Source organism: Xiphophorus couchianus, chromosome 22 (genome assembly GCF_001444195.1).
Source record: "Xiphophorus couchianus chromosome 22, X_couchianus-1.0, whole genome shotgun sequence".
NCBI lineage: Eukaryota > Metazoa > Chordata > Actinopteri > Cyprinodontiformes > Poeciliidae > Xiphophorus > Xiphophorus couchianus.
Window position 1 is genome coordinate 2,253,854 of NC_040249.1, and position 10,614 is coordinate 2,264,467.

Genomic DNA, 10,614 nt, shown 5'->3' on the forward strand with positions numbered 1-10,614 from the left:
CTGTAGACGACTCTTGCAAGTAAAAAAAATATTGTGACATCAGATAACCCCTAAGGAACAATACTAATGATGTATTTCTCAAATAACAACTTTGTATTTGGACAAAATTACAATTGATCACATAAAAATAAAAAAAAATTATTTTTACAAAAAAAATTTCCTACCTTTTTTATGCCTTAAGAAAAACATTTTAAAAAATGGAAAAGAAATTCTGACACAAAGGATCATAATTCATGCATGAAAGGGTTAAGCCATTTTAATAAACTTTCATCAGCTTTTCAGTGATTCAAAAGCCACTAACACTTTAACCGATAACAGGTCATTAGTCATTAGTCGTGCTGTCATTAGTCAGCACGTGTGTGTCTGACTGACATTCACTAGCAGCTCCCGGTTGCTTAGTAACGACACCCGGAAGCGCAGTAGCCCCAATGAATGAAGACATCCAAGTCATGTATAACTTGGCTTATACACATGAAATCAGCGTACAAGCTAATCCAAAGCAATTTACCTATCTGATACAAATCCATGTCGAGCAATGCACTGTACATGTAAATACTGTAGGACGAGCAGCGCGTGCAGAAATCCGGGACAAGTACGTCACCCTGCTGAAAAGCTGTACCCCAAAAAACAAAGAAACTTACCTAACATAAGCCAGAGGACAGGGAGATGCATCGCGGCAAGATTCTAAAGACGTAGTTCAGAGGCGAACTTTCCTTTTCCGTCTGGTTTTATCCGGTTTTATGTGGCGGTGATGTTCCTCCTTCAATCTCCCCAGACTCACTGCGTGCCCTGCAGCAGTGGCTCGCTAATTAACTGCGCAGCGACTTACAGATGAGCAAAGGGGGCAAGATAAGGGGAAAGAAGGGCGCTCCGTGGAAGGGAAGGAATGAGGAGACATGTGCCATCTTGTGGACAAAGGCATAAACTATCAATCACGTCTAATGCAATATTGTTTTATCTAAAGTTGAAAAAATATTTCTGTGTAATGTGCTATATGTAGTAATAATAATAATGATAATAATAATAACAATAATAATAGAAGAAGAAGTTGTTTTTTTTAACAAAACATTTACTGTACAATAATTTAACAAATTACATAATCAGTTAGAGGAAAACTAACCAAAACAATAAATATTTACATTAGCAGCTCGTTATATTTTAGTTCCTCCTGATCAGAAATGGTGCACAAAACATTATTAAAACCCCACAGTTGTAAAAAAAAAAAAAAAAAAAAAAATCATTCAAATCCCCCATGGCTCTGTGGAAGCACATCTCCAACCTCAACCTGGCCTTGATGTTACACTTCCACAGAGCCACGGCCTCAAGTCGAGGTCCAGGATGCATTTTGTCTCTTCGAGTTAAATAAACGGCCATTCTGGCATCGGCTATTAAATAATTTAAAATCCGGGACTTAAAACTCGACTGTAATGCACAGCGTTGATAACAACGGAATTGGTTAAAAACCACGCCAAAGAGGCTAAAAATTCTCGTTAAAAAATTTGCAAAACTAGTTAACCGTACACAATCCATAAAAACATGAAACGGACTCTCGGACAAACTGCAAAAAGGACACTCATTTAAAACCCCAGGACTGATGGCCAATAAAAACGAGTTGAATCTGCCACTGCAGATCACCAGTCCGTTTTTTTATTGGAGGCTTGTACAGTATAAAGTCCTCCACTGAGGTTTTTGTCCTCCGAGTTGGTCACTCCATCCACTCACTGCTCTGTTGTGGAGAGTTTTCCTGTTCAGGATTTTTGTACACCATTTGTACAGTACTTTTGGGTTTGTTTTACATACGTTCATCCCTGAGTCTGTACTTTGCACCACTGTGCTCCTCAAAATTCGGATCCAGGAACACATCTGGGAACGGGTCAGTCGGGTCAGGCAGGCACTCTTCCATGATGTATTGCTGCAAGAGTCGCCTCTCCCCAGCTGCCATCCGCTCCTTCACCCACTCCAGGAAGCACCGAACCCCAAGCAGAGAGCCCACTTCCTACTTCCTGGATGTTACAAAAGTCTGGTCCAGCCACCTGCACCAGCCGCTGCAGGGTCACCGTCCCGGACCTGGACAACGCCTAAGAAAGGCCCGGCACGGTGCTGTCACGGACGTCCAGTCTTGCTCCACACACTAGCGGTTCTTCTAGAAGCCAATGCAGAGAATTATGCGTTGGTAAACACTCTGGTAAAACTGAGGCAACCCTTTTAACTTTAAAAAACTAAAATCAGTTAAAAATGGAGCACCATCCAGCCCCAGAAAATTTACACGTCTGAGAATGCAGCTGGCCACATCCCTCCACACAGGGGATCCTGTCAGGAACTTCTGAAGGAAACGTAAACGAAATGTAGCTGTTCTGCTGGCCAGGTGGACAAGGCCCTGGCCCCCCTACTCTCTTGATAAAAACAAGACAGACTGTGGCCCCCAATGTAGACCGTTCCAGAAAAAGTTGACCATCTCTGACTATATTTTTACAAGTAAACCAGATGGTGGGTCTAAAGCGGAGAGCTTGTGCCACAGCTGTGATGCAACAAGGTTGTTTACAACCAGCACCCTGCCCCGGTAGGACATTTGTGAGCGTAGCCACTTCCATTTTGACAACTTGTTTTTAAGTTTTTTTGCTCAATGTTCTCCCAGTTCTTACACACAATATCTTCACTGCCTAAAAACACACCAAGATATTTAAAACCGTCTTTCTTCCATAAAAGACCTCGAGGGAGAACCCAGCAGATCACTCGCCGACGGCCAGGGCTTCGCTCTTTCCCCAGTTCACCCTCGCAGCAGACAAGGCAGAAAACTTTTCAGTGATCTTGGTTCAAACACCTGACATCTTGCTGATCCTTTATAAAAACAACATCGTCAGCGTAGGCAGATAAAAACCATATTGTTCTTAAAACCAGGTAAAACCAGAAGATAAACACTTGAGCGTAGTTTCTGAAGGAGGGGTTCCAGGGAGAGTGTGTAGAGCATCCCAGAGAGCGCGCAGCCCTGTCGCACGCCTCTACACACCCTAAAAGGAGCACACAGGCTACCGTTGATCTCCAGCACACTCTCAATGTCACTGTACCGAACCTGGATCGTGGCAATAAGACCCTTGCTGAGTAATCATGTTAGTCTAAGAATCTAATATTTTCAATCTTTGAAGTCTATTTCTGTATGCAAAATCAATCTACTCAAGTAAGGACTACGGCATATTAGGATCAGTGTAGACCAGGGGCGTCAAACTCATTTTCATTTTGGGCCTTATTAAAAATCTGAATGTTCTTAAAGGGCCGTTTGTGTCGGGATCTATTGATGATACCCATTAGACTGTTAAAATATCAATAAACATTTGTTTGTTTCTGTATTCAATGCATGTTTCTTAAAAAGAAATATTAAACATCTTTTCCCACTGATCAGTCCATCTGGGATTTTGTGCTTTTGTTAATTTCTATAATGTTAAACGTGACATTTTTTAATCGATCAATGGTGAAAAATTTGCAGTAAAATCAGAAAGAAATGTGGTTACCAGTGGATTTTGCGTGACTTTGGAGATTTGTGAAAAAAACTTATTGATAAGAGGAACTACTTGATATAACTTGGGAATCTAGACGGCCACATAAAAAGCCACAGCGGGCCAGATTTGGCCCCCGGACCTCGAGTTTGACACATGTGATGTAGACACAGTACATTTCCACCCCCAAAAAACCTTGAATTTTTCTAGGGAAAAAAACCCAACAAGAAACACTTCTGAGTTCCAAAATGTGAAAATTTGCTAGAATCTTAAAATTTGGTACATTACTTAATAAGCACATTCTAAGAACTTATCAACTGACAGTTCATAAGTTCATGAACTAGTTTACAAGTATTTATAAGTTCACAGTCAAGTAAAAGTAAAAAGTAGACTGCAGTAAAACTATTTCTATGACTTCCCAGCCTCCTCAAACAATTTGCCAGATGATGCCTCAGTCGGTTTCGTACATTATTAATGACTGTTGCCCTGGCATCCCACATTCTGAAGGTCCTGCAGAGATTCCTGTTGGTCCACCTGAGTGGATTGTGAGACCGAAGGACTATGTGCTGACCATCTTGTCTAACAAGACGTTCAGGACTGTACCCTCACCATTTGTTTTCACTCTGTACACTTCAGTCTTCTAGCACAAATCCGACTTCTGTCGCCTGCGGAAATACTCAGATAATTCTGCAGTTGTCTGGTCGTCTCCAGAAACAGACAAGAAGCCATTTCTGGTGGTAAAGAAGGCTGGTTATGTTCTGGGAACTGCTGTGGAACCACTGGAGATTATGGTGCAAAGAAGGATTGTACATAATGTCAAGAAAATTATGGACACAACCCTAAGACTCCTCTTCAAGAGACTGTCTTCATTCTGAGTCTTCTTCAAATTCAGTGTAACACAGACCGCTCCAGATAAGTATGGTAGGTTAATGGGTTTTCTTAAACTCACAGGTTGAAGTGTGTTTTAGCTGGAACCAAATGTTACTCACTCCACAATGTGCTGAGGCAAGAAGCGCTAAGAAACAGAGACTTGAAGATTGCAAAATTAATCACATTTATTTTGCACAGAGCCGATCACATGCTATTACACCAATAATGCTCTAAAACATTAGCATTACTTCAACCAAGTATTGCCGTTTCATAAAGATGTACACTTCCTGAGCTACCAGCTGTTTGTACAGAGAGCAACGTAGCTACTGCTCAACTATGCAGTGCAAACGTATTCTTCTACACGATAAAAGAATAACTTGTTTGTGAGAAGAAGCTGGGATCCACTTGGCTACAGATGCTTACAGACGTTTCTGCCTCGGACTTTGAAATGGATAGTGACAAACTACTTCCTCTCCTTCATCTCTATGGACAGCTCTATCTGCTTCTTCACTGACTTGGACGACAAACATCTCTGCGACCCGCTGAAGTCTAGGGAGAAATCAGACTGCTGGGGTTCTTGCTCTGGGTCGGAGCTCTGATCACTCTGGCCCTCTGTGGCTTCTCTTTCCATCATGAAGACAGTTTGAAGTTGGTGGTGGCGGCGGCTTGGGCTCTTGGCACGTCCGCCGCGGTACACGGAGCTGGGCAGCGGCGTGGCCTTGAAGCCCTGTCGCTCCTCTCTCCGACTAAAGTTTCCCAACTCTGCAGCTATCCTGGCTTCCCTCTTTTTCCTCTCCCTCTCCAAGAATTGGAAAGGCTCCTGGCCCCTTTCAGGGACGCTGCTGTTGCAGCCGCCTCTGGGGCGACGGTTGATGACCTCGTAGAGAGGCAGGTGGATGTGAGCCGGCGCGGGCGAAGCTCTGAACTTCTTCTGGCATTCTCGGAGCTCCTCCAGCTCTCGCCTCAGCAGCGTGTTCTCCAGCTCAACCTCGGAACGCGTCCGCACCCTGTGCCTCTTCCTCTCCTCTTCTCTCAGCATCATCTGGAAGGGTTTGGGGACGGTAACTTTGGAGCCAGACTGAGCTCTGGCACCTGTTGGATGGGGCAATCTTCCCTGTGGTTTGGGACAAGAGGCTTTCGGCTGAAACCTGAAGCTCTTCTTGGCCATCATGTGTTCGGGACTGTGCATCATTTTTCTGGATGAAAATACAAGAGAATACTTTTTGACACTGGTTCAACTCAAGTAGCACAAAATATTGAAGTTGGAGACTTACAACCCAAACCAGAAGGACTGATAATAAGTTTAACAAGAGAATTCTCAAGGACAACACAGACAGTCTGAGGAATAGTTTTTTTTTAAGAGTTATATCTTCAAAAGTAACAATCTGAACCTTTCAGTGAAAGCTGACTTTCAGGACCAACCTCTGAAGGGTTTGCTGCTGGTTGGAAGTCCAGCCCAGTTCTCCTAGGAAATCCTCTCCGCTGAGTTCTGATTGGTCAGAGCCGCTGGATGTGTCACGGAAGTCCAGCTCCTCCTGGGAATTAATCCTCTGCAGCCTCCTGGTGGGGCCGCTGCCGAAGAAGGCGCTATTACCCTTCCTGTCATGAAAACATTTACAAGTCCGGAGTTATTATACGCTTGACTTGCATTTATTTGCCTAACAAATTGAATGACATCCGAGAGAGCCATTACTGTCATCATTATTATTTAGTTTAGTACTTTTTCCTATGTTAAGTTACCATTACATACATCGCTGAATTTGGCGAGGATCTTATGGGACAGACCAACACAAAGCAGTGCATATTTGTGTACATGTGAGGTATTTTAACCACATGACAATAGTAGAGATGTCTCAATCTGATATCATCTGTATCAGGCCCAATATTTAAAAAAGAATTATTGGGACTGATGCCAATGTGTCTGATTCATAAGAGCAGATCTATTCAATCTAATTCCATCATTTGTGCTCTGAGTGAAGTCACGCTTTATTTATTTTATTGGCTGTTATTCACCTAATTGCACTGAGTGCAAATTACTGTTGTCTTGTGTTTACGTTTGACCAAGCTTGTGAAGGTATTGGTGTATCTAAGTGTGCTGTACTGTCCAATTTGTAATTCAGGACATCTGTGTCTGCATTTGAAAAAAAGAAACATTTTAAGGGGATTCAGCACCGTGTTTTTGTATGGGATCGGTGTCGGCCGACATTAAAACTCAGATATCTTCATCGGTATTGGAAGTGAAAAAAGTGGATGGGCGCATTCCCACTTCCAAGGTTGGAATCGTTGTGAAATAGCCTGAGGAGACATTTCCAAACTCCACTGTAGGTGTTAGAAAGATGAAACCTAAGAACGTATGCTCTTTTTATTTTTCTGTGTTGTTATTTTTTCAATTTTAATGTAGATTCTTTCGCTGTGAAAAGTGCCATTTTCTCTACAAATGCAGATGAACCGACTCAGTCTTGACCCGAACCAGCTGCATCCTGTGTGATTCCCTCACCAAAAACACACCTGGAGTGTTGCCTTGATCCTTTCATGAGTGTTTGAGAAATCCTTTAATCTCCCATGGCAACCATTCAACTGTCCAAAATGCCTGGCTGGACCTAGCCCCGCCTTCAAGGTGCAGCTCCGACAGACTAGCCAGCAGCAATTAGCAAACACCCTTTGCATTTGTGTCTCTCCTGAGCTCATTATACGAGCAACTTCTCAGTGAAACGCTGGTAAGAAAAAAAACGTTGCTAAAGGGTTAATAGAGGAGCGATGTTGAGATGACTTCCTGAAGGCGGAGTTTCAGAAAGAGTAGGAGTTTTTTTTTTTTAAGCGACAGAGTCCTAATTTCAAGGCGTTGAATAATTAAGTTAAATTGTTTTTAAGTGATATATATAGCGACACCCTGCTACAGACTGGCGAACTGTCCAGGGTGACCTCGCCTCTCACCAGGAACGTTAGCTGGAGATAGACACCAGCACCTCCCGACCCCACTAGGGACAAGTGTGTAAGAAAATGGATGGATGGAAGGATATATATATATATAATAACTGCAGTTAACATAATTACTAGATTATGCTACAAAATAGCATTACATGCCTGGAGAACACAGAATACTGCCCTTTTAAGGTCTGTAGATGTAACATGACAAAATATGCAGCTTCTACAACAGGGGTGTCAAAGTCAAATGGACGGAGGGCCAAATAAAAAATTTAGCTACAAGCCGAGGGCCGGACTGATCGAATGTTCATTGAAATTTTTTTAAATGACGCATATAGTCTAGTGAACCTAATTGAACCTACTGAAAACCTAACAAATATATTCCAATATGATCAGATAAATAAAGCAACATTTTCTTATGGCTCTGTCAGTAATCTTTAATTTTCAACAGACACAACTGAAATATTTTTAAAATATAATTGGATTGAAATACAATAAAATAAAGAGCAAAAATCTATTAATCAAAAACAGCACTTTCATCAAGGAGAAGTAACATGCAGTGAAAACAAATATTAAACTTTAACTTTTAAACTTGAACTGAGTAAAAACTCTAAATATGTGATTGCACAGTAATGTTCACTTGTTTGAGGTTGAGGGTGATACTTGGTGGTGTCCCATCTTTTCCACAAGTTCATCAATGTTCGGGGTAAGGCTCTGAGCTGAGGAAATCCTCAGAATTGAGTGAAGGTGTTCAGCAGTAAGTTGACTTCTGTGTGATGTTTTGTTCAGGTTTATCAAAGAAAACAGTTGTTCACACAGGTATGTGCTGCCAAACATAGACAACGTTTGAGCAGCCTGGATGCGCAGCTACACGTGTCGCCGGCGACACATCTAAATTTGCAGTACCGTAATTCCGCAGAGAGTGTAATTAATCCGGGGGGCACTCCTTTAATAGATGGTATATTTCGGCAATAACTTGGTGGATATTGAAAGTTCCGGTTGTTATGGATACATGGGTAAGTACATCATCTCACAGAACATTTAAAGAACTACTTACAGTTCAAATAAGGAAGGTATTTTTTTTTCAGACGGGGTGCCGGCTTACTGCGGTCTGCGGGCCGGTTCTAATAATAAATCAAGATCATTCCAGGGGCCGTAAAAAACCTTCTCGCGGGCCGGATGTGGCCCGCGGGCCTTGACTCTGACATATGTGTTCTACAACATGAACCAACATCGATAAGGAACAGCTGAACGTTTCTGACCGGATCATTTGCTTCTCCTCACTGTTTCTCCCTCTCCCCAGAACGTCGTCATCCTCCCTTCCTCCGTGCCTGTCCTGCCCCTGGCTGATGTACATCCTCTCCAGGTCGGCCATGTTCCTCAGGTGGGCGCTCTTCAGCTCCTCCAGCCTCCTGTAGTACTCCTGGTTGGAGAAGAAAACGCGCTCCTCCGTCTGCAGGCCGTAGATTTCCGGCGACAGAGAGCTGCGGCCGCCTCGGCCGCCGCTTCCGTCCTCGCTGCACCCCGAGTCCTGGTCGTTCTCCTGGGGGGTCGGAGGTACAGTCAGTGCGTGTTGAACACTGAGGATGTATTTTGCATTATTAGAGAAACAAACCTTCAGATGGTCCTAGTGTGAGCTGACTGTACGTAAAACAGGAAGACTTTATTTTCATGGTTTTCTCTTAGAGTATCATTTAGACGCATAGATGCAACCATGCTTTTTAGGCTGAAGCCGATTTTCAATTTTATTAATGCTGATGGTTTTCTTTTTGTTTGTTTTTTTAAAAAAGGATTTTAACACATTGTGCTGAGGTGATGTACACATAAAAAGTGCACTGAAGTTTATGCTTTTTTTTTACTATTAATTTGCTTATACCCCAAAAACAGTTAGAAATATGAGTTTTAATTAATTTACAGAAAGTAAAAATAGGCTGTTTTCCAGTGTTTGGAATGCCATCACCAGCTACAGCCAATCATTTAAAAAAATAACATTTTGTTTCAACCCTCTTCAGTAGTTCTTGTGAATTTTGCAGCAGATATACGAGTCCTATTTTAAGCTACATTTTTAACACTGAAACACATTTTTAGCTGAGATATTAAAATATAGTGAACTAAATAAGATCATTTGTATTATTTCTATGAATTAAAGAAAAATCAGCATAAGACATAAATTAAGTCTATTTAAAGTTGCAAAATGACTCTACTGCAACTTGACTTCCATTTGTGTCCATAAAAATAAATTCCTCCCTGTTCATTTCCTGCAAAAAGTGTCCTACCAAAGCACACGGTAGCGTAAATGCCCATCACTTGAAAGCAGTTACATTTTACTAAAGTGATATTTACTGTCTGCATGTAATCTGCGTCTTTTTCTCAACTTAAGTCAAGTTTATTCGAATTCCAGCACCTCAGCAGTTCAAAGTGGTTTACAAGATAAAACATCATACAGTCTTCAACTACGAAACAAGCAATAGACATTACTTGTCTATTGCTTGTTTGACGTCACCATCAAAATCATCAAGCAAATAAAACATCAAATGCATTTCAATGTACGATGCAAATTACATGCATTTCGTAAAAACTACACAGTTCGGTTACAGTCTTGTATTATTATTATTATTAATAATCTTGTTTTGATTATTGCTTTTAACACTTTATATTTGTTGCTGCTGTTACACCTGCACCCCTTTGCAGGACAAGAGAGAGGCTGTTTCTTCTTAATCGGTCTGATTCAACTCTAAACTTCAAGCTGAAAAATGCTGAACGGAGGGAAAAAAAGTTGCGGATTTTAAAAACAAGGGTGATTACCATTAGAGCCACTGTGGGTACAAAGCCTCACCTCACTAATGCAGTCCTCGTCCTTCTCAAAGTAAATTTCTCTCTGCTGCCCGTACAAAGCCATCAGCTGATTGTTCTCCAGAGCAGGCGACCGGTACATCACTGCCACGTTCTTCCTTATTTCCTCTGAAATCAGCCAGAAGCGTGTGTGTGGGTGTGTGTGTGTGAGTGTATCCTCCTCTGTCACCTTGGTGTACACACTGACCTGCTGAACAAACAGCCTGTTAAGACGGCAGCAAAGATTAGCACGGACTCCCCATCCCTCTCCCTCTCTCTCGCCCTTCTCTCACACATGCAGACTACCAGCGTTATCCTCTTACATGCAGGACTGCGGGCCAGGTGGGCCATATGGTCCCTCTGGGCTTTTCACTTATAGGGGCGTAATCATGGGTGTGTTAGATGTCAGAGTGAATTTTGCCTGATGTGATTTTCAGATTAACTCGACGGTGCGAGAGCTGATCGGCAGGCTGCATCTGTTGGGGCTCGGAAGGGG

At 42.2% G+C, this 10,614-nt stretch overlaps 1 protein-coding gene across 1 annotated transcript; it reads right to left on the reverse strand.

Annotated features, from left to right (window-relative positions):
* Positions 1-4,550: 4,550 nt before the first annotated feature.
* On the reverse strand, positions 4,551-10,549 carry LOC114138499 (protein FAM161A). The gene is made up of 4 exons (XM_028007811.1): positions 10,123-10,549; positions 8,549-8,829; positions 5,784-5,960; positions 4,551-5,557 (listed from the first exon to the last, which is right to left on the reverse strand). The coding sequence occupies exons 1-4, from the start codon at positions 10,219-10,221 to the stop codon at positions 4,825-4,827; spliced, it is 1,290 nt and encodes a 429-aa protein (XP_027863612.1). The 5' UTR covers positions 10,222-10,549; the 3' UTR covers positions 4,551-4,824.
* Between the last annotated feature and the right edge of the window lie 65 nt (positions 10,550-10,614).

Coding starts and splice junctions, on each gene's coding strand:
- LOC114138499 (XM_028007811.1), bottom strand. CDS start 10,221: ATGTACCGGTCGCCTGCTCTGGAGAACAATCAGCTGATGGCTTTGTAC. Junction 8,830..10,122: donor ACGAGGACTGCATTAGTGAG/GTGAGGCTTTGT, acceptor CCGACCCCCCAG/GAGAACGACCAGGACTCGGG. Junction 5,558..5,783: donor CAGCAGCAAACCCTTCAGAG/GTTGGTCCTGAA, acceptor ATTTTCATCCAG/AAAAATGATGCACAGTCCCG.